The sequence below is a fragment of the Apium graveolens genome, chromosome 10 (assembly GCF_009905375.1).
Source record: "Apium graveolens cultivar Ventura chromosome 10, ASM990537v1, whole genome shotgun sequence".
Lineage (NCBI taxonomy): Eukaryota > Viridiplantae > Streptophyta > Magnoliopsida > Apiales > Apiaceae > Apium > Apium graveolens.
The window spans coordinates 176,883,418-176,908,774 of record NC_133656.1 but is presented as its reverse complement, the minus strand read 5'-3'; the positions used below and the strand labels follow the sequence as shown (position 1 = coordinate 176,908,774).

The 25,357-nt window shown below is 32.4% G+C and overlaps 1 protein-coding gene and 1 long non-coding RNA gene across 2 annotated transcripts; one reads left to right on the top strand and one right to left on the bottom strand.

Moving 5' to 3' along the window:
• Positions 1 to 960: 960 nt before the first annotated feature.
• Positions 961 to 3,730, bottom strand: LOC141689570 (uncharacterized). The gene is made up of 3 exons (XR_012562439.1): positions 3,676 to 3,730; positions 3,024 to 3,085; positions 961 to 1,159 (listed from the first exon to the last, which is right to left on the bottom strand). It is a non-coding gene; the product is annotated as an uncharacterized LOC141689570 (long non-coding RNA).
• A 19,052-nt stretch (positions 3,731 to 22,782) lies between these two features.
• LOC141690349 (uncharacterized) lies at positions 22,783 to 25,252 on the top strand. The gene is made up of 4 exons (XM_074495142.1): positions 22,783 to 23,288; positions 23,440 to 23,509; positions 23,601 to 23,674; positions 25,073 to 25,252. Exons 1-3 carry the CDS (start codon positions 22,899 to 22,901, stop codon positions 23,654 to 23,656), a joined length of 516 nt encoding a protein of 171 aa, XP_074351243.1. The 5' UTR covers positions 22,783 to 22,898; the 3' UTR covers positions 23,657 to 23,674; positions 25,073 to 25,252.
• Positions 25,253 to 25,357: the final 105 nt, after the last annotated feature.

Genomic DNA, 25,357 nt, shown 5'->3' with positions numbered 1-25,357 from the left:
GTCCCATATGAAATGTAGGATTAGACATCGGTTTTGTTTCTGTATCTAATGTAAAATCATTATGTTTAACATCGGCTATTTTTTTATACCGATGTGTACTCTCTACTATTTTAAAATTTAAGACATCAGCTTTTATAAACTTTCGATGTTATTTGCCTTCTTTATATTGAGTTTCTTTTCAGAATCGATGTCAAATGACTATTTCACATCGGATTTTTTTAGTTCTTTTTCGTTTAATATTATTTTACCTGATGTCTTTCTTATATTTTTTACATCGGTTTATATTTAACATACTTCTGATAATCTAGTAATCATTTGTGATTATGTCCAAACAAATTGGAAGACAACTCTCTTTGTTCTAATTTAGAACAAGTTATATTTATCTATGCTTAACAATTCAGAGGATATTTCTGGTGTAGCGGAGAATCTCTACCACAAACCTTGAATTGTAAACAGCTACAGCACATCGACGTCCCATATGATAAATATTTGTAGCAGACCGTCTGACCCCAGTAGGGACGCGTTAACTAATTGGAAAGTATCTTTAGAAAAAAAATCAGGTGTTAGTACCAAAACTATCTACTACCACATTCTTAACTTTTAATTTTAATTATGTTTTGGCTAATGAACACCCGAGAAGTGCCTAGATATCAGAGAGATATGTGCCTTTTGCATTATGGATAACCTGATAATCAATTAAAATAATTGTTTAATTAGACTATATACTTAAAAATGTAAATAATATCATGTAGAATAGGTAATTAACTGCTTCATCGCAAACATCACAAACTTTATCAATTTGACAGTTGGACTCCCATCCCGACGTGGAAGGTTCCCTGCAGAAAGATTGACTCGATCAATTCTACTTGGCAGTGTTGATTGAATATCGAGTATATCAGTAAGTGTGCGTGTTATTACCACGATGTCTGGTTGAACTTCTTGACGATGTTTAGGCTGCTAAATAGTTATTCATCTTCCTCTGTATCACTTTTAAAAAGTTAAAATAGTAGAGGAAGCTATCAAGCACATAGGATAAGTTGATTATTCGAACACAAGTAAGTTGCTCACCTACAGAATTGATCTCTGTACTATCAAATTCTAGGTCACTCTGTTCAACATCATGGTGTATATCTTCGGTCTCGTCCTCTAACAGTGGATTCTACAGCCAGCAACAAGAAGAAAGAGTGACTGGCAAAAAATCAACTTGAAAATAATGTGAAAAATGAAAGGAATATGTCCTAAGTCCAATCATGTATTAGGATTTAGGAATAACTTTTATGTAATCTGTTATGATTTCATTGATATTAATAAAGACTTGTTTTGTTTTTATTACGGGCTTTATCTATTTAAGTGTTTAAATAAGATATACCATAGTTTAGAGTAAAGCTTTTTATGGATTATGATGAGATCATAATAGTGAGACCTAAAAAGATGATAACTCTAAACTTAAATAGTTCCTGGTCATAGGATTACTAACTGGTAATTAATAATCCGCAAAGATCGGTACATACTATGCTTGCTTCATTAAGAAGGATGTCTGTTCTCATAGACATTTGTGTGGTGACACTATAGCTAGTATGTAGGTGCTTATTATAGAATAAGTTCACTGAACATGACTCGCCTAGCTGAACAACTGATGGAGTTCACTCACGTGTCAGCAGTTGTTCGCTAAGTGATAGTTGTACAAGTATCCTTAGACTTGAGGTCATCATAGTAATCTTGTGTACACTGAACTATGCTTTGGTTTAGTTCTTAGTCTCCAGGGACAATTATTAGGGCTCTTCTGGGTATAGGAATTTGTACACGAAGATAGTGTATGATCAATAAAGGATCTACCCCTTCCAGTGAAGGAAGCGAATGTTCAAGGCTGATCCACTTATGATAGTTCAGGAATCTCTGGCCAGAGTGAATGAAATTAGAAAGGAGTTTCTAATTTGCATAGAACTACGCATAGTAAATGGTAAGCAAGTGATTAAATTAGATAGGCTTGACACGAGATCCATGCCTTGTATTTAATCAGGACATTGTAGGGTAGAAGGAGTTTATTGTACGGTAACTATTCACTGACAGGTTCTTGGTATTCTAAGCAGTGAATTCATATTATCCGGATAGTCGCGATATGTTGAAAAGCATCACTCACGATGTAGAATAAATGTGATTAATTAATTAATCATATTTAATAAATTAGAGAATGTATATAAATAATGATAAAATAGTCTTATTATTATTTATTTCTACTACCGGCTTAATATTGAACCTACAGGGTCACACCATAAAAGAGAATGATTTATTGGTGGAGGAATTAATTAATAATGGCTAAATAATTATTTATTTGTGAAATAAATAATTAATTGGCAAATTTAATAATTGATTAAATGAGATTTAATTGATTATAAATTAATTAAGAAAAGTTCTTAATATTATTAATTAAGGATTTAATTTTTGGAAATTAAATCAAGAGAGAGAATTATTTCTAAAGTGTTTAGAAAAAGGATTAATAATTAAAAGGTGTTTTAATTATTAATGAGAATAATAAATGGGATAATAATAATAATATTTATGGGAAAATTTCAGCTGAAAATTTTGCCTATAAATACACTATTATAGACCCTATTTTATTCTAACCCCAGAAACCCAAAAGTTTCAGAAAACCAAATTCTCTCCACCTCCTCCTTCTCCTAAAAGTCGTTTTCTTGGTGGATACCGGTGGAGTGCTTCACACTTGAGGAGCAACTGCTAAGGATCTCTGATCGTTGTCTCCGAATTAATTTAAAAGGTTAGATTCGATCCCTCGAATTTTTATTCACGATTTATATGCTTTTATTTGGATTTTGTGTGTGTAAAAGTGTTTTTCCACGCCCCGCTGCGATTAAAAATCCAACAAAAAACAAAACATTTTGCATAATTATTTCGATTTTAAAAATGGCATTCACTCAGATTTCAAATTCTAAAGCTATAACATTCTACATTGATATATCCACTGTACGTTAACAAAGAACATTTACATTTACAATTACAATTACCTCAAATGTAAAGGCTCCATATCCTCCATTGATATATCCACTGTAGTAGTCCATTGTACATGCTAAAATACAGAACACCAAGTAAATGTTTTAAATTTCCTTGAACAAGCCTCATGTAATAATATTTTACACACTATAACTAAATGTGATCTGACAAATTCATGGCATCCAAGCTAAACAGGAGAAAACTCAAAAAAGGTAAATCAAACAACCTTTGTCAAGATCAATAGATCATCACTCTCAAGTCAACTAAAAAGGTTAAGTTCTTTTCATTTTCTCTTTTTTTTGCTACCTAACTAAACCCTATTGGAGCTTCATTTTTTACGAGGTAACATCCTTGCTGGTAGCATAAATTTAGGTTAGGCATATTCTAACAACTACAAAGCAGAAACATCAGAACAATCTTTGAAGAAATTCAGAAGACAACAAAAAAAGTAAGATTAGAAATCAAGATGTATAGATTAGAAACTAGAAAAAATAATTGTGCTTACCTTTTAGATCTACTTTAGTATCAGGTAAAGCAGAAACAATATAGTATCTATGTTTCTTATCTTGCAGGGAAAGAGGTTGTAAATTTAAGACAGTGAGAACTGAGTTACGATAAGCAATCTTGCTGAATACTAAAGATGTATTTCCAAATCATGCATCATACCTTTAAAATATATTTTTACTCAACGCCTCTTTAAATTTTCCAACATACTTTTCCTAAAAAGTAAGATGAGGAAAACTTCAGCAAAAACACAACCAAGCATTAGATTATATTTTCTCCCTTTCTCTTTGCATACCTGAGCTTCAACCGTCAACACTACATGATGATCATATTGAGCAAAATCGATTTGAAGCTCCTGAAGAAGTACAATATACAAAATCTCATTGCAAAAACAAAAGGACGTGATAATGACTAAAGCACTGAAAGAGCCAAAAGGTAAAGCAGATTATGACATTTTTTGACATGGAATTTTGTATACTTAGCAACCAACAACTGCATGATCAAAGACACCATTAAAGACGATAATTATATTTGTTTCAGTTTTAAGATAAAGTGACAAAGCATGACACTCCCAATTTTTTATGACATAGTAAAATGTAAAAGTAGCTATTGAAAACTGCACATTTGGCTAATTTCTTTGAATAACAATATATCAAATCTTCTAATTATCCTCTAGAACTGAATATGGGAATTATTCCATCATTTTCCCCTATCTACATCTGCATCACACTTATGCTCCATTTAGTTGCAAAATGCAGAAGGAATGGAATGGAAAAATTATGAAAAAATAAAGGAGAAATAAAGCTTTTGAGCAAGAAAAGTGAAGAAAAATAATAGTGCAAAATTTCTATAATGCGTATTTAATGAGTGGAATAAAGCATTTATCCATAATTTTATGGGATGTAATTCTAATTTATATTTAAATGAACGGAATGGAGGAGAAATGGTTGTTATAAATACTTACCTGTAAATTAGTAAAATATTTATTCAAATCCCACCTAAATTTATTCCCATGAATAGAGCATTAGACGTAACTGGTTTCTAATTCCACATTTAGTTTTCCATATTTAGGGTACATGTCAATCTTTGAAGAAATTCATAAGACAACAAAAAAAAATGACCGACTTTTTACAATCTGGTTACGTATCATCTCTCCGAGCTCCAAAATCCCAGCATTACCACATCCAGTAACAATGCTTCCTACTCTTATTTGTCACCAAACCCCCAAAAACCAGAACATAAAACCTCCAAAAAACAAGCAAAATATTTATTTTATTTGTCACTAAACCCCCAAAAACAGAACATAAAACCCCCAAAAAATCAAACATAAGGTTTCTTATATACCTCCACAAAAGAAAAGATGTAAAAAGGAGAATATACCTCCAGAAAAGCTCCAAGCTCCAAAGATCTGTGAAACTACAGATGCTCCAAAACCTTGAAGTTCCAAATCTCCTTTCAAGCTCCAAAGCTTGTACTTAAGTATATGTTACTAGTTTGAAGCTCAATTTGAAGCTCCAAAGCTTGAATTTGAGTTGGGGCATAAATTAGGGTTTATGCGACAGGAGAGAAAGAGATGGGAGATGAATTAGATTTTTAAGGTACGAGTGAAAGAGGGGAGAGATGAGAGAGAGATGAGTGATGAAAGAAAGATGAGAGATTAGAGAGAGATGAGTGTTGAAAGAGACGGTGAGAGAGATGAGGGTCGCGGGAGAGGAGAGAAAGAGGGGAAAGAGGTGAGAGATATTTTGGAAAAGAGGGAACGAGAAATTTTTTGTTAAAATTAAGGGGGGAAGTGTACTGAAACAGGGGGAGAAAGATAAGTAAATTTTTATTTTTTTTAAAAATGGTCGTAGACAACGGTTAATAAAATTAGCCGATGTAAAAGTTCAAAATATATATTTGGCCTTTTTAATTTCTGAACATAGACAACGTCTACTATTTAAAATCGATGTCAGTATTCGTATTCAACATCTCTTTTTTCTAAACTGATGTTAAACTGGATTTTAACATCAGGTGCATTACATGCCGATGTCTAAACACCGATGTCGTATCTACTATTTCTAGTAGTGTATCTATATTTCATCTATAGTTCAACAAATTTGGAAGATCAAAATAGGATAGCTATAATAATAGCTAACATGAGTTGATGGTTGGAGTGACATTTTTGCAGTGGATAGCTATATTTTCCTGCCACGTGGACAATATAGCTAACAAGTCACGTGGGTTGGAGATGCTCTTACACTACAAAATTATCGAGTTTGTTATTGAGCTTGTGAACGATCAGTTTATCGAGTTTGTTCACGGTCTTCCTTATGAGGTATATTTATAAACTATCGAGTTATAGTCTTATATAATCAAGTTTTACGAAATGAATTTTAAAATCATATTCGAGTTCGGCTTGTTTATGAATCAAACCGAACCAAACCCGTGTTTATGAATCAAGCCGAACCCAAACCCGTCTGAACACTGAATCGATCATACAACATGAGCATTTGGATTTATTTACGGTGCTAGACTGCTAGTCACAAAAGATAACACCAAAACTAGCTTAATAAATACATAAACCAGAGAGTAATTCTAAAATTGTCGGCAAAAGGTGGGGGTTCGAACTCTCCTCTTTAACAATAAAATATTGGAGGGCCTATGTCATCTTTTGCGGGCTTTTCCCTAATTAGTGGACTTGTAGGTTGCTATCCAAAAGTTACAAAAAATGGTGTTGTTTTGATGATGAGGTTCTGGTATTTGATATTTAATGTAGAGGACCAAAGAGAAAATTACATGTATTCCTCTGTACAATGCTGCGGTTAAAGGTGACTGGCATGCTGCTGAAGGAAATTATAAGAGATCATCCGGAGGCGATATGGAGGAGCATTACAAAGATAGAAGATACCCTTCTTCACATTATAGCATCAACAAAACACACTTACTTTGCCCAAAGGCCGGTGAATCTGATGAAAGTTAAGGACTTGTGTTAAATATATGATCTTGTTGGGGCCTTCCTCTAACACCTTAAGGTTTTAGATGAACTGGTTACTCAACATGGTATCAGAGCTTAGGCTGGCGGGAGAACTAAGGTTCGATTCCCAGCCACCCCCAATATTCTCACAATTTATTGTGGACACTAAAGGTAATTAATACCCCAAAGATGGGTGCCGGTATTCCACTCTTCGACTACAGGACGTCATCATAGCTTAGGTGTCAATCTCTCTTTTAACATATTATATCATTAAATTCTATTTGTAAAGCTCTCATTAATTTGATGATGTCATCTTCCACTAACCATCTTCTCCTTATTTAATTTCTCTCTTTTACCCGGTTTTCATTCTCTTTCTTCCTCATTTTTATATTCTTAAATTAATAATTTTCAATAATTCTTTTTCCTTCACTAATTTTAACTTATTCAAAATTAATTTTATTTACACAAATATTCATTATTATATTTTTATATTTAATAAAAAATTGATAATCGATATTTGTAATTTGGGTAATATTATTTTTTTAAGTTTCAATATTCATAGTTTTATTATATTCTCATTATTATCTTTTAAAAATATTATATATTCATATATTTTTAAACTAAATAATTTTAAAATAATATTTCAGATAAAAATTATAATTTAACCGGGTATTTGCCCTGGAAATAATATTTATCTTAAGACGAATCTGGCAGATGAAACGTGGAATGCGTTTGACCAAAAAATATACTGATTGCTTGCGTTGCCTTCGGCCTATATGGTACAATTTTAAAATTTTCCGCCTGTGAGTGACATACTAGTATATAATTTGCTAATGGTTTTTAAGAATCTTTTAAATTCTAATTTCCTATCTTTTAAATTCTAATTTCCTATCAACTTAAGTTACTACAAAAGCTTATGTAGTTAGATTGTGATTTGCATTAGCGTTCTCACACATTTATGGTAAATAAGACTTTATGTTATCGACTCTTATACGGCTTTTAAGGTATTCGTTGTGGATTTATGTGTCTACTACCTTAAAGACATACTTGTTTGAGTGGTTCATTTTACTTTTGAGAGAGATTAAATGTGAAATATCGGGAAATGGAGAAATTTAGCATGTTATCTTTGTTCTTTGTTTAATGTTCTAAACACATTTGTTTGCGTCGTTGATTGTAATGTGAGAAAATTAGGGGGAAAAAGAGGAAAAAAAAAGAAGTGAAATTCATCATGTTATCTTTGTTTTATTCCATGTATTAGATTCAACTCTAAATTTTGACCGAGTCTCTCTTCAATTTCAATAATTTGGTCCAATTTTTTGTCCAAATTATAAAAATAATTTTTTAAAATATTTTAAACTTGTAATAATAAAAAAACATTTCATCCTTGTATGATATTAATTAAATGTATTATTTTAAATATAAAATTAATAACAAGTAATGTAATTTTAATTATACTTTAAATATATATTAAAAATAGTAAACACATTTATTTCTATTTTTATAATAAAAAACATTAATAATATACATTACATTCAAATAAGAAAAGTACAAATATTAATTAAATACTAAAACATTGTTAATTAATACTAATTCTGAGAATTAGTATATTCTTCCCACATATACTCAATTAGTACGGCCCAATATGGGCATCCTGAATTCTAATTTAAGAAATACAAGCATTTTTAATTTACCTATGTTTTAGTATTTTATTTAAATTAAATTTTAAATAAATAATAATAAATTCAAATATTAGTTAATTAAATTTATAAATATCCAAAATCAAAATTATATGTAATAAACTAAATAAGAAAAATTAAAAATTACACTCAAACAAAATTACTCAAATTTTTTTAAATAATTTTCCTAATGAACTCATATAATAAAAATGTAGTTTGTTCAATTAAACTCATTCTAATCATTTATTAATATGAAATTAAATTTATTGTAATATTGAAGATTGGACATGAAATTTTTATATTATAAATTTTAGAACACAATATGTTCTTAATATTTATATTAAAATATTAATCACAAATCAAAAATAGGATAAAAATATACATATTTAGATATAATCAAATCATTATTTTTGTAAAAATCATAAATGAAATAGTTAGATGTAAATAAGTTTAAAAAATAATTTATTTAGAAAAAATAAAATAACTGTCACTAGTAATATATCATTATATTGAGTAAAACCAATAAAATTTTAATATTTGTTAATTCAAATTACTAACAACAAAAAGATGTCTAATAAATACAAACAAGCTAAAATAAAAAAATAAACTAATATTTAAATATATAGCATCATTAAAAACTATTTCTATTATTATGGATTAACATTTGAATGTGTAATTAAAAATTAAAAAAAATCATAATAGGTGTGAAAACACTATAGCAAAGTTTATATTATTTATACGCGTGATAGAAATTATAAAATAAATAAAAAATAATTTATAAAACATATTGAATGACATTTTAAATTTATTTTGCACTGTATTAATGTGAAATTAAGTTTTATTATAGAAAGTACAATAATCGGTTATGAAAATTACATCATATTGAAGTTTAGACATAAAATTTTTATATTATAAATTTTAGAACACGCATGTTCTTAATATTTATATTAAAATATTAGTCACAAATTAAAATATCTAATAAAATCATATAAAATATATATATTTAGATGTATTCAAATCATTATTTTTGGAAAAGTCATAAATAAAATAGTTTAGTTGTAAATAAGTATAAAAAATATGTTATTTAGAAAAAATAAAAGAATTGTCAATTATAATATAAAACTTTATCTAGTAAAAATAATAATACTTTAATATTTTTTAATTTAAAATTACTAACAACATGGGTTAACGTGTAATCAATATATATATGTGTGTGTTACTAATATTAAAATTAAATTAATGAATCATAATGTCAACTTAGCAAACATAAAAAAATAATTAAAAAAGCTTAAATTTTCAAGAAATATTTTTATATTTACATTTATGAAAATTATATCATATTAAATGTTAGACATGAAATTTGTATATTTTAAATTTTAGAATACATATGTTCTTAATATTTATATTAAAATATTAATCACAAATTAAAATATCTACCAAAATCATATAAAATGCATATATTTAGATATATTCAAATCATTATTTTTGTAAAAGTTATAAATGAAATAGTTTAGTTGTAAATAATTATAAAAAATAGTTTATTTAGAAAAAAATAAAAAAATTGTCACGTGTAATATTTGAGTAAAAATAATAATACTTTAATATTTGTTAATTTCAAATTACTAACAACAAAAAGATGTCTAATAAATATAATAAAAGTTAAAATATAAAAATTAATACTTAAACATATAGTATCATTAAAAATTATTTTTATTATTATCGATTAATATAATTTATATATGTGTTACCAATATAAAATTTAAATTATTAAATCATAAAGTTAACTTAACAAACATACAAAAGTTTAAAAAAAGTTTAAAATTTCAAGAAAATTTTTAATATATAAATTTTATAAACTCACCATGGGTATAAAACTAGTTTGTTAATGAGGGAATGGAAGAGGATGTGCTCAACTACTGCTTTTATATGGTTAAGACTGTTTGGCAATTAATTTTTTTTATCTCAACGATACCAAAAGTCCAAAGCTCATTAGGGTTTGTGATGATAGCACTAACATATCATTTCTTTATAAAATTTACTAAAAGCCATGTAATTAATTTTTCTTTTATCATATAATATTGTTAAAAATACAAAACTTTTTGTCAACAACACTATTATTATATTAAATAATATGCTTCTATAGAAAATATCAAAATAATATAATTCACATGCTATTATTATTAATATCTATCTTGCATAAAAATTATTATAAAATATCCGTAAAGGGAAGGTTCACGGATTTTTATAAAGAAATTTAAAATATGGACAATAATATTAATTGAAATCATAAAAAATAAATATAAAAAATTGAAATGATTAAAATTTTCAGAAATTGTTAAAAATACTAATATTTTAAGTATTTTGCTATTTTACAATCTTCTCGTTTTTTTTCAAACATAGAGTGACAACAAAATCAACCAAAAATGCAATTAGTTACAACGAGTTTTTGGGTTGTATTTGGTGGCAGGAAGTTGGGGAAACTTGTAGTCTAGTTGCATAGAGTTAGAAAAATTGTATTTTTGCAAAAATAGGATGAAATCAAAATAAACTAGATATGTAAGTAGTTTAATATATAAATTATATGGAGTTATAAGCCTATAACAATGAATTGAATATTAAAAAGTTTAAAATTTTATCATTAGTATGATTTTACATTTTATTTAACAAATGACATTATTTATCCTTATTCAGATTTTTCACTTATTCAGAATTTTAACCGTTGAGAAAATATAATTCAGATTTAACAATACATCTTGGTGAGCTAGTCAAGTTCAATTTTAGATTAAAAGTTTACGCCGTGGTCCTGTTCTGCTTCCTCCATGGCTTATGCAGTAGGGAAAAAACGTGTTCTAAAGAATGTAACTTCGTTTCAACTTTGTGCTTCTTAAATATTTGTAATCTCTAAAAGAATTGATAATTTGATTCAGTATTGTTTGGAACAAGACGAGGACCTACAGATAACCCTAAATTAGAGGAACTCGTCAGGATAACGTGAGGAGAAATTCTTAAACAGAAACATGTACACATATTGAAACAAATTGCTAGTGAAGGGTATCTATTTACAGCTGCTAGACTGGGAAACTACAAATTCATAATCGAGCTCCTTGGTATGTACCCTGACATTACATGGGACAGAGATGACCATAAACACACTATATTCCACATTGCAGTTATGCATCGTCAGGAGAATGTTTACAACTATTGATTCTAGTCATATATTTATGATCAAATTGTCCATATGTTTTGACACATGGTTAGCCCCATTTTTTGACATAAGGTGTTACAATTCACCCCACCTAATATTGTCGTGATTTAAATCCATTATTTCAAATACAATTCTTTCCTAAAAATACCATTGTGAAGATTGTATAATTAAAATTACCCTATTCCAGTTAGTTACTTGTAACTAAATTTTTGTAATCCTAAGCTTAGTTGCTAACAGAAAACTTTTAGAGCATCAGATTTCTGGAAGTTGTTACTATACCCTTTTCTGGTACATTTTATCCTGCAAAGCCAGTCCAAGTGTTTTTTTAGAAATCAACATATTTATCAGAAATTAGTAAAGTCTATTGAAAAAGTTCCAAATGTATTGATGTTATGCAAAACTTTACAATACATCATAACATAATTTTACTGGTTACTATGATATGCACTATAACTTGAGAGTTTGTGATAGGAAGTAGAAACTCTCGTGACTTCAGATGATAGAAGAAAGAAGAATAATCTTGGTAAAAGTCCCCGAGAAATTTTCAGTGAAGAGCACAAAGAGTTAGTGGAGCAAGGAGAGAGATGGATGAAGAAAACAGGAGCTCAATGCATTATAGTTGCAGCCCTTATAGCCACAATTACGTTTGCAGCAGCTTTTACTTTACCTGGTGGTACCAATCAGGAGAGCGGGCATCCAACTTTCGTGAAAAAAAGTGCCTTCGTCGTGTTTGTGGTAACAGACACTAATATCACTATACGCCTCTTCAGCCTCCATACTTATGTTCTTGTCCATTCTCACCCAACGATATAGAGAAATTGATTTCTTGGTATATTTACCTGTGAAATTGCTGGGTGGACTAGTCACTAGTTACACTTTACATCTCAATTGCCACAATGATGATTGCTTTCAGCGCCATCTTCGTCCTGCTTTATGCAAGAAATATGAAATGGATTTCTATATTAATCAATGCATCAGTTGTGCTGCCTGTTATTTTTTCTTTTCAGCTACAATTTCGTTTACTTTTTGACGTTATTAATGAAATTCGTAGGCTCAACAGAATTAGTTAAAGTGCAACTGTTCACAAATAAGACAGTCTCTTTTGTCTTAGCAAATGAGACAGGCTGAAACTGAATGAAACAGATACTATATATTCAGCAGAATGTAAGTTGCAGAAATATAAACATGCAATGCTGGAAATATGTTAATGCAAGAACACCAAATCTTTTCACTTGGTTCGGCCCCTATACCTAGTCTATGGCCTACATCCAAGTCCCCATGCCAACTATCATAGAGAATGTATTATATCCACTTAAATAAAGTACTTACAAACTTTCCTTGATTACAATCTTGGCCCTGAATGAAAGAATCATTTCCCTAGCACACAGCTACCTAGCACACATCTACTTGGCCTTGATCTTGTAATCAATATTCCCACAACCCGGGACAAGTGATACAATACACCTTTCTTTCAAATACAAAGATAATAATGTGAAAGATTACAACTCGACTATAAACTCTTAATTAACTGGATAATCAATGAATGTAATTAAGAGGATGTTTTTCTCAGAAAGATATAAGATGGAAAGTGCAGAGAGTTGTGTATTTCTGAAAAACATCAAGTCGGTTTATATAGAAAACATGTAACGGATATAATGTATTTCAAACTCTTTTAAAGATAATAAAAGATAAGATTAGGTTTGAAATATTTGAATGTGTAAAACAAGTAATCCGTTAGTATGTTTCCTGAAAGAGATAAACCTGAGAGAGATAAGGAATTTGAAATATGTTAGGTTTATCTAAGATAGAGTTTGTTTTGAAAAGATAAGTCAAAAGTTATCCAATTAACTAAGTTAACATTAAACAAAACTCTAATACTTATCTAACTAACTAACAATCTGATTTGCTGTAGACTTCTTCAATGCATCATCAGAAATCACGGATTAACATTCTCCCCCTTTTATGATGATGCCAAGGGTAAAGAAGTGTTATGCTCCCCTATCAAAAACACTTTAATCTCCTGTTGCAATATGTTAGATAGAAACAGTGTATATATGCAACAATCAGTTGATAATCATGAGAATATGCAAATGAAACATAAGACTTATCAAATGAGACAGGTAAACAAATGGGACAGCAAATAAGATTAAAAACCAAGATTAAAAACCAAGCACTTAACAGTACTTAAAGTTATAAAACCTTAAATATTTAATCCAGCACATAAACCAGTGCTATCCAACCAAAATCATCCAATCAACAGATAAATAAACCAGGAAGCAATCGTCTTAATCAAACAAACACAAACACATTAAAAATTCTCCCCCTCAACATCATAAAAGGCGGATAAAGAAACTAGTCAGAATCATCAACATCGACAGGAGCAGATTCTCGAGTCTTTCGCTTTCCCTTGTTGTGGTAAACTGGAGAAGCACCATACTCATAGAACAGTTTGTCTAACTTGCCTTCATCTGGAGCTTTCCCATCCCTCTTGCGAAGCCATTCCAGAATATACGAACGATATTCAGCACGAGTCATCCCAAAAGCTTCAGGTGGAGGAACTGCAGGCAGTGGCAAAGGGGAAGTAATCTCGGCCAGAGTCATATCACCAAGCCAGTCCTTTTTCTGGTGCCATGGCATGCTACGGGTAGAGACCTGCTGAGATATGTACTTGGTTTCTGTACCAAGTTTATAGAAGAGCTTGACAAATTCTTCCTCCCACGCCTTGGCAGTGGAAACCATCCCCTCATGAAGCACACCAAATTCAAAATCTATAGCCCTACTCACCTTCTTATCATGGACATGTAAAATCTCCAACTTAGCATTTATTGATTCAAGAGAAGCAGTAACAGATTTATTAAACATCTCATAGGAGGCACGCATCATACTGACTTGTGAAGTCAGGGATGCCAAGGACTCGATAGAAGCAAACTGAGTTTTAAGAGACTCCAAGAGATGGTTGTTTTCAGAAACTTTTGACAACAACGATTTCAATAAAACAGAGTCCTCTTGATCAGGATCAGACATATAGTGAGGAGACTCAGGAAATGAACCAAACGACTTATGACCCTCACCAAAAATAAGAACACCAGACTCAATAATCTCAATATTATTAGCAGACAGGACAGACAGATCAAACATAGTAGACACTGGCTCAGTGCTATCATCATCAGAAATAATAGAAAAATGTCTAAAGATCTTTGTCAACAAAGCAGGAAATGACAAGTTCATAGACTCATGAGACGCACAATGACTCATGTATTTGATAATCAACAAAGCAATATCACAAGGAGTTTTAGTCATGAAAACCGAAATTAAAACAACATCTTGATAAGTGACACGGTCACGACCACTCTTACGAGGCAAAAGATTTGTATGAAACAATTTAAAAAGCAATAAAGCAAGTGGAGTAAGATCATGTACCATGGGCTTAAGAGAGGTACCGATAAAGTTCTCACCAAGAATCACTTTCAGTTGTTCTTCATACTATAATCCTGGAAACTCCATGAATGCTGCATGCGTGGTATACGGACAGACACCAGAGCACGAGATACCACAAACTCGAGACAACAGATTAGCATTGAACACAATCGGAACACCTTGAACCTCAGAATAAACCATATCCTCCTTCATCATTGAGAAATTAGAATAAAATTCCCGAACCAAAGAAGGGTAAATAACATCTGGTGGGGATAAAAGAGGTTCACAACCGAGAGCGGAGAATAAATCAACAACACCTACTCGCTGAAGCAGAGCAAGATCACAAATTCGTTCTTTAAGAATGGGTTTTGACACGATTTTAGGCTGAGAAGATTTTTCGGGTGACATTGGAGTAGAGGTATCAGGATTAGTTCTTTGGCGTTTAAGAGAAGAAGATGATGGGTTAGGGGTTTTAGCGGGTTTAGATTTGGATCGAGTATGAGGGGTCGACATTGTTGAAGAAGAAGAGAAATGTTTGGAAAAAGGAAAAGAAAAAGAAGTTGAGATTAAATAAGACAAGAGAAGAATATGAAGAGTTAGAAGTGAGATAGAAGTAGAAAGGTGGAGTGTATCTCGAAAAACGAGGAGACACACAGAGATTGAGAAGAAACAGATAGAGTAGTCAAATCAAAGTTAAAGACTTGAAGGAAAATGCATGCAACTCGGTTCAGTTCCAAAGTTCAAGAGTCCCATCAAATAATTACATATAAAATATATAATTAAGAATGAAACACGCAAACTAATTAAACCAAACACGGTAATTAATTCACAAAAATTCATCAATAAATTCCATAGATAAATCAGCATTAAATTAATCAATTAATTAACCACTCGATTATACAATTTCAGTCATAAAGATGAATTATGCAAATAATTGACACAAATAAGCTAAATAGAATGCATGCAGGGATGTAAAAATGAATTAATGAGAAATAGTGCACATACCAAGTTCACGTCTCATAAGACAAAAACGGTCTTCACCTAAAGGTTTGGTGAAAATATCTGCTCTTTGCTTATCAGTTGAGATATAAATTAACTCAATATTACCTTTTGAGATATTATCTCGCAGAAAATGGTGACGAACATCAATATGTTTAGTACGAGAATGCATAACAGGATTTTTAGAAATATTAATAGCAGAGGTATTATCACAATAAATTGGAATATTTGTATAAGAAATACCAAAATCCTGCAATGTTTGTTGCATCCACAAAATTTGAGCACAGCAACTACCAGCTGCAATGTATTCTCCTTCAGCAGTAGAAAGAGCTACAGATGTTTGCTTTTTACTGTGCCATGCAACCAAACAATCACCTAAATATTCACACGCACCACTTGTACTTTTTCTATCAACCTGTGACCCTGCATAGTCAGCATCTGAAAAACCAATTAAGTTAAAAGAAGTAGAACTAGGATAAAATATTCCAAGATCTCTAGTTCCCTTAAGATACTTAAAAATCCGTTTAACTGCATTCAGATGAGATTCTTTCGGTTGAGATTGAAAACGAGCACAAAGACAAACACTATACATAATATCAGGACGAGAAGCAGTTAAATATAATAACGAGCCGATCATACCTCGATATTTAGTAATGTCTACAGGTGTACCTTGTTCATCTTTAGTGAGCTTGACAGATGTACTCATCGGAGTAGCTTTAGCAGAAATATTTTCTAATGCAAATCTCTTAAGCAAATCATTCACATACTTACTTTGATGTATGAAAATACCTGCAGCAGATTGGTTAATTTGCAAGCCTAGAAAATATTGCAATTCACCCATTAAACTCATATCAAATTCTTTATGCATGCAGTTAGAAAACCACTTACACAAAGATTCATCAGTTGATCCAAACACAATATCATCTACATAAACCTGTACTAATAGAAAATGATGGCGTTTATGAAAAATAAAAAGAGTTGGATCGAGTGTACCACGAGTGAAGCCATTCTTTAGCAAAAACTGACTGAGACGCTCATACCAACATCGAGGGGACTGTCTCAATCCATAAACAGACTTTTTGAGCTTGTAGACATAGTGTGGATATTTTTCATGAATGAAACCTGGAGGCTGCTTCAAAAAAACTTCTTCCTTAAGATGACCATTTAAAAATACGCTTTTAACATCCATTTGGTAAAGCTTGAATCCTTTGTGAGCTGCAAATGCCATTAGAATCCGAATAGCTTCGAGACGTGCTACAGGGGCATATGTCTCGTCGAAATCAATTCCTTCCTGTTGGTTGTATCCCTGAGCCACCAAGCGAGCTTTATTCCGAATAATGTTACCATCTTCATCCTTCTTGTTCTTGAAAACCCAACGAGTACCGATGACTTTTGCATTAGAAGGAGGAGAGACAAGTTCCCAGACTTGACAACGTTCAAACTGGTTCAATTCTTCTTGCATGGCAACCGACCAACATTCATTTGCAACAGCTTCTTGAGCATTTTTCGGTTCAAATTCAGCAACAAAAGCACAGAATGCACATAAGTTCTGAAGCCTGCTTCGCGTAGAAATCCCTTGATCTAAATCAGTAAGAAGATTATCTGGTGGATGATTCTTCACAGTCCTAGAAGATTTAGGAAGTTGAATATTACTCATCTCTTCCTCATTAGAATTGTCTGCCTGGAAATGAATCGGAGTTGTCTCATTCAAAAGAGACTGCCTCATTTCCGCTTGAGAAGATTTATCCAGAGGAGTAACAGAATTCACATTTGAAACACTATCGGGAGTCTTTGGAGAGCCAGAAGATTCATTTGAAGCTTGAGTAGATCCCAAAGAATTATCAGAAGACTGAGATGGACCTGGAGAGTCTTGACTGCTTGATTTGTCAAAATGAGACTGACTCTTTTCAGAATGAGACTGTCTCATTTGGGAATGAGACGATAGATCCGCAACATCTTCTTCAATTTGAGATATCTTCAAGGCAGATTCATTAAATGTAATGTTGATAGATTCTTCAACTTTGAGCTTGATAGAATTATAAACTCTATAGGCCTTGCTTGTAGTAGAATATCCCAAGAAAATTCCTTCCGTAGACTTAGCATCAAATTTTCCTCTAGTGTTCTGTGTATCTAAGATAAAACATTTTGAACCAAATACTCGAAAATAACTGATGTTAGGCGTTTTATTCTTAAGCAATTCATAAGGAGTTTTAAGCAAAACAGGGCGAATAAGCACTCTATTTAATACATAACAGGAAGTGTTTACCGCTTCTGCCCAGAATTTACGCGGCAGATTACTTTCATGAAGAAGAGTACGAGCAGTTTCCTGTAGAGTTCTGTTCTTGCGTTCAACAACTCCGTTTTGTTGAGGTGTACGTGGGGCAGAGAATTCATGAGTAATGCCTCTAGATTTGTAGAAAGTCAAGAAATCTTTCTCGAATTCTCCTCCATGTTCACTACGAATAGTCTTGAGCTTTAAGGAATACTTAGTCTCAAGGTTAGTAATAAGATCTTTGAATTCACTAAAAGCTTCATCTTTAGTACGCAAGAATAACACCCAAGTAAAACGAGAGTAATCATCTACTATAACAAAAGCATAATTCTTACCTCCCAAACTTACATATCTTTCTGGACCGAAAAGATCTAAATGAAGAAGCTGCAAAGGAACAGAAGTTGATACTTTATTCTTAGCAGTAAAGGAAGTTTTCACCTGTTTTCCAAGTTGGCAAGCTGAACAAGGTTCTATTTTCTTGTACTTCAGCTTTGGTAAACCTCGAACTAAGTCATGTGAAGATATCTTTCGAAGTAGATCCATGTGAACATGACCAAGACGCCTATGCCAAAGATTATGTTGTTCTTGAATGGTAGCTAGACAGATTTCTTCTTGCTGCTCATCAAAATCTAACACAAAGATGTTTCCCTTTCTTTTGGCTACTAAAGCAAACTCGTTAGCTTTATTACCGATATAGCAAACATCTTTATCAAACTTAACACTATGACCAGCATCAGTTAACTGACTTACGCTAATAAGATTATATTTAAGACCGTCAACTAAACGAACATTGTTAATAGCAAACTTGTCGTTACCTATGGTACCTTTACCTACAATACGTACGGTAGTGGAATCTCCAAGAGTAACTAAGCCTCCCTCTTTAGCGATTAATGAGAGAAACTTTGATTTATCTCTAGTCATGTGACGAGAGCAACCGCTATCAATAATCCACTTGTTTCGAGGAAAATGGACTTTAAAACAGACCTGCAAAAGATCCTTTATCTCTTAGGTACCCATGTGACTTTGGGTCCTTGAATGTTAGTATCATAAATCTTATACAAATGCCTATCAGATTTCTTAATCCACATTTGAACAATATTAACAGATTTATGTACAAATTTAGATCTAGTTGCTGAGTTAGTATCGTGGCCCTTAATACCACATAACCGAGATGCAGAATTGGTGTGACCAGATTTGCCACAGTCTTGACATTTTTCATAAGGCATCTTGTATTTCATAGGAGTTCTTTTGTAGCCACTTTGAAAAACCTTCTTCTTGTTGGCTGATCCATACCCCAAACCTTCTTTGTCAAGAGAAGATTTCTGTTGGGCAAGTAAAGCATTCAAGGTTCCTTCTCCATGAAAATATTTGGCTAGATCAGTTTCCAGCTGGGCAACCTTTTGCTTGAGTTCAGGAACTATAGAATCAGAAGATGCATTTGCTTTAGCAGAAAAAGTTTCCTTCTTTAATGCATCAAGACATGCATCTTTCATCTCGATCTCATTTTTGAGGTAGTTGACTTCTTCTTTCAGCTTAGAGACCTTCTCAGATAGTAGCTTATTTTCTTCTACTAAGGATTCATCTTTGATGGAATCATCAACCTCATTAAGAACCTCACTCAATGCTTGTTTAAGATAAGAATTCTTTTCTTTTAATTTTTTATTTTGAGCCTGCAAGGTTAGTACATCCTGAGATATATATGAATTTCTATTAACTTGAACAGTATGTACCTCATCATTGTCACTAGAGTCAGATTCAAGTCCAGCAAAGCATAGTTGAGCTAATTCATCGTCTGAGTCAATTTCCACTTCAGAATCATCATCACTCCATGTGAGTAAAGATTTCTTTTTGGCTTTGAGCTTGTAGCAGTCCTTCTTGAAGTGACCTTTCTTTCCACACTCAAAGCACGCATCCTTGTTTTGATTATTTTTGCCTTCCTTGTTTGAACTAGGTCTGAATTCTTTCTTTGGAAATGAAGACTTCATGGGTCATTTAGATGTATTCTTTTTGGCCAGAAATTTGTGGAACTTCTTAGTGAGAAGTGCAATCTCCTCATCAGAATCTTCAGAAGAATCACCTGCATCTGCATTAAGAGCCAGAGTTTTCTTGCGAGGAGCTTCATCTTCTTCATCATATCTGCGTAGTTGGTTCTCAAATTCTTCCAATTCACTGAACAGTGTTAGAGTATCCATAGTCGAAAGTAGTGTCGAATCCTGCAGAATTGTAACCTTTGGAGCAAATTTCTTTGGCATTGCTCTGAGGATTTTCCTATTAATCTCAGATTGAGGAATGATTCTTTCCAGAAGTGAGATGGAGTTCATCAATGTCAGAAACCTCCCTTGAGCATCTCGCACGCTTTCATCTCTTTCCAACCTGAAACCTTCATAGTCACTCATTAGCATACTTAATTTTACTTCACGTACCTTAGACGTGCCTTCGTGGCTGACTTTGATCGTATCCCAAATCTGCTTGGCAGTAGTACATGCTGAAACTTTTCTTAATTCTGTAGCTACCATGCCATTGAGAAGTGAGTTCATCGCTTTAGCATTGGAGTTCATTGCATTCACTTCTTCAGGAGAAAGATCCTTGAGAGATTTTGGCTTCCCTTCTTTCATGGGAATTGTAAAACCATTTTCTACAGCATCCCATTCGAATGCATCACGCTGGAGAAAGATCTTCATACGAAACTTCCAATCATTGTAGTTTTCAGCACCATGAAGCAGTGGTGGATAATTGTTTGAATACCTATCTGGTTGAGCCATGGATCGCTAGCAAAATAAACACTAAAAAGAGAATTAAATGCACCTGCTCTGATACCAAATGAAATTCGTAGGCTCAACAGAATTAGTTAAAGTGCAACTGTTCACAAATGAGACAGTCTCTTTTGTCTTAGCAAATGAGACAGGCTGAAACTGAATGAAACAGATACTATATATTCAGCAGAATGTAAGTTGCAGAAATATAAACATGCAATGCTGGAAATATGTTAATGCAAGAACACCAAATCTTTTCACTTGGTTCGGCCCCTATACCTAATCTATGGCCTACATCCAAGTCCCCATGCCAACTAGCATAGAGAATGTATTATATCCACTTAAATAAAGTACTTACAAACTTTTCTTGATTACAATCTTGGCCCTGAATGAAAGAACCCTTTCCCTAGCACACAGCTACCTAGCACACAGCTACTTGGCCTTAATCTTGTAATCAATATTCCCACAACCCGGGACAAGTGATACAATACACCTTTCTTTCAAATACAAAGATAATAATGTGAAAGATTACAACTCGACTATAAACTCTTAATTAACTGGATAATCAATGAATGTAATTAAGAGGATGTTTTTCTCAGAAAGATATAAGATGGAAAGTGCAGAGAGTTGTGTATTTCTGAAAAACATCAAGTCGGTTTATATAGAAAACATGTAACGGATATAATGTATTTCAAACTCTTTTAAAGATAATAAAAGATAAGATTAGGTTTGAAATATTTAAATGTGTAAAACAAGTAATCCGTTAGTATGTTTCTTGAAAGAGATAAACCTGAGAGAGATAAAGAATTTGAAATATGTTAGGTTTATCTAAGATAGAGTTTGTTTTGAAAAGATAAAGTCAAAAGTTATCCAGTTAACTAAGTTAACATTAAACAAAACTCTAATACTTATCTAACTAACTAACAATCTGATTTGCTGTAGACTTCTTCAATGCATCATCCGAAATCACGGATTAACAATTAATTCAACATTCAATTCCAGGCTTCTGTTTAGGCCAAGGAAACGTCTGTTTTACTAGAAAATTTTCAGTATCGCATAGTTGTTGTCATGTTGACCAAAAAAATAAATGCTAATTGATCTTGTACTCAGAATGTACTTTTATCCTTCTCTTAATATTAGCTATCTTGAATCTAGATAATAGAGTTTATTTGTCCCGCCACCAATGTTTATTTACAACCTAGTTCTGTATTGAGGTTCTGATATCTAAAAACAATGATAGAATTAGGGAGGTATCTAATGAAATGCAGTGAATAAAAATACTAGTGATGTTTGTGTATCAGACTTGGTTGGCGAATGGGGAGCAGGACCTCATTTTTCTTTCACAAACTTTTGATCCCTTTGACGTTGAGAGGATTCTTGCAATTTCAGTTTGGTCACCTGATAATAAGGATGTGCTAAGAGGCAAGTGCAGGAAGCAAGGGGTTAACCTAGGCTGAAATCCCGGCTAAACTGAAACTTCTAGTAATTTTATTTTAAGACCCTCCTAACCTCGAAGATTGGCAATAATTCAGTTTAGTACCAATTGTTTTGGGAATCTAGTTCCGCCACTGCTTTGAAATATAAAGATGTAACAGTCTACTAAAATGAAAGAGGTGCACTTGCTGAAAAATATTCTGGGGACTTGATATTGCCCAGAAAGTCAAGCATTTTGGTTGAAATATAGCGACAAATTGTGTACTTCCAGAGTTGATCTTGTTAATGTTGAGTGATTAAAGATACTACTGGCCAGGGTGCAAGTCTCTTCCTTCTCAATTATAAAAAGAACTGTATAGATGAAAGTTGGATCCAATTAATTTGTTTACAAATCTTTATGCCATTTTGTTATAAAATTGTATTTGTGTCCAAAATTAATAAAACCCAACAGAACACTCGTTTTGGCAAAATAAAAATTAATTTTGAATTTTTATAATTCATGTAAAATGGTAAATATAATAGGTATTAATATCTTTTAATAAAAATATAATAAAAACATTTCCCTGTCCTGTCTGTATCCCTCTGTATCATCCCTAAAAATCTCTATCAAAGCCACATCGAATCGTCTCAAATAACTCCTCACACTTTTTTTCTCCTAATCCCCTTTGCATACATGGCAAAATCACTCCTCTTCGCAACAAAACTTCATCAAATTTCAAGATTCATCACTTCTAATCACCACCACCGTCCCAAACTCACCCACCACTTTTCCACAACCCGACCCGAACCCACCAAACCCAAATCCTTTAAAATCGAACCCGACAAACAAAAATTAAAAATAGACAATAATAATAATACTAATAATAATATCAATAATAAAAATAATTATAATACCTCGCCGGAGATTCAAGAACGGTATCCGTTAGCGGCGGTGGTCAACGACTGCGTGAGACGGTGGTTCTTAGACACGTTGAAGGAGGCTAAAGCGGGTGATACGACAATGCAAGTGTTGGTTGGGCAGATGTATAATAGTGGATATGGGGTTACCATGAATGCACACAAGGTGTTTGATGCAAGTTCTCAATAGTTTTTTGTTTGTTTTTAGGAAATTTTAATTTTTTCTGGGGTTTTTGGGGGTAATGGGTTGAATGGGGTGGTTTAGTTTGATGCAAAGAATGTGTTTTAATTTGGGTTTTGTTGTGTGGGTTATGTAGGGGAATGCGTGGATTGAGAAGGCTTCAAGAAGTAGGTCTTCTGCTCGGAAAGTTGGTCATAAGCGTCCAGGTGATGGTTGCTTTCTTTTTTGGGGATTTATATTTTACTTGCTGAATTTGTTGCTATGCCAAGTTTTTTATGTGTTCCGTTGATGCTTTAGGTTATAATGCCAGTGACTCAGATTCCGATAACGTCAATGTTGAAGCTGAAGCGTGATGAAGTTACAATGACAAAGTAAGTGATAACTGTGTAATGTTTAGTGTTTTTACGGTTAAGTTTTATAACCCATGGTAGTTTATTTGTTTGACACTGTATGAACCTGTAAATGACGGTATCTTGCCTTATGATGTTTGTTAAATTTATGCAAGAGCATATGTATAATCGCCAAGTTTGCACACAATCTGACTTGTAGAAACATTTTGTTGCATGCTTTTTTTATTTAATTTTTCCTGGAATCATGTATTAATATATGATTCCTACTATGTAAATTTAACTGCACGTCTAAAATGTCAGTTCCTGGAGAGCTTGCTTAAGAAACTAGGTGATTTCATTGTAATGTCTCATACCCAGAAACTAGGTGATTTCATTGTAATGTCTCATACCCTCATACTTGTAGATACTTTTTCCTGACTAATGTAATTATTTTCAAACAGGACTTGAGATATACACAACTTCCTATAGCTTTGCATGTATTAGGATATGTATTTCAAGATCGATGAGATCATTTGAGGTGTGTAGCTGTCATGAGCTCCCAATTTAATGCATTCTCTGGTGCTTATTATTATCAGTCATCATCTGGATCACATAGATATAGATTAAAGCCTAATATTAGAAGGATGCTGTTGTTAGAAGTCAGATATAAAATTGCAAAAGATTGGATTATGTAAACACTATTTTAGAAGTTGCTTTACATTTTCCCTTGCTAGCCTGCAATTAAGTTTACTTTCTTATGAACAATTTTACTCGTGTGTAAAACTTTGACCTTGTTTTTTTAGTATCATCTGATTCTAGAAGAAGTCCTAGTACCCACTATCTAGATGAAATGTGTGTCTAATGCCTATATACATACCTGTATATATTTTTCTTCCTGGTTTGGTTTTATGAGATCAACTTCCTAACTTTGAGGTCATTTCTTTGTGCATTGGACCCTGTAGTTATTATTATTATTTTTTTAGCATTTAAGCGACAGGCTCTGGCTCGGCATAATCATAAATTCTCCTCCCGTGGGATTCAAACCTGTAACCAAGAGGATAGTTTTTCCCTCTTTAACCAACTGAGCCAACCCTTGCAGGACCCCTGTAGTTATTAAATCAATGTGTCTGTGACTTGTACAGTTCAAATTCTTTGGCCCCGACTTTGCTTTTGCGAATGATTTGCATTTCAGCTTGATAAGCAATCTAGCAAAATATTTTACAAGTACAAAGTTAAATAATTCAGGTGCAATATCAGTTGTACTATATTTACAAAGTCATTCAGTGTTTGGAAGCAGAACTTTTTGTGTTTATGTGAGCTTTTGAATTCTTTGGATTAAATTTACGATACTATTCATTTTGCATTTTTTTTTGTAAAAATATTTTGCTGCTGATTACTTGTTGCTGTCGTGGTTTTAATGATATCAATTCTCCTATGCAGTGTCTTTTGGCAATCGCTCATTCTAACAAGTCTTCTACCTCTTCCGGTGCTTGGCGTGATCTTGTTCCTTTAATCTTTATTCTTGATGTTAACACTATGTGCACTTAGATTAGTTTGCTGAGTAGTTTTTTCGCCTAGACTAAAATCTCGAATGATAATCAGCTAAAGTGTTTTTCTAAAGGTCTTTTTATTTTAGTTGATCATTTTCTGGTGCTGTGTTTCTGTAAATGTAATAACTTATCTGCACAGGGAAAAAGTTTTACCATTCTTAATTTTTATAAAAGT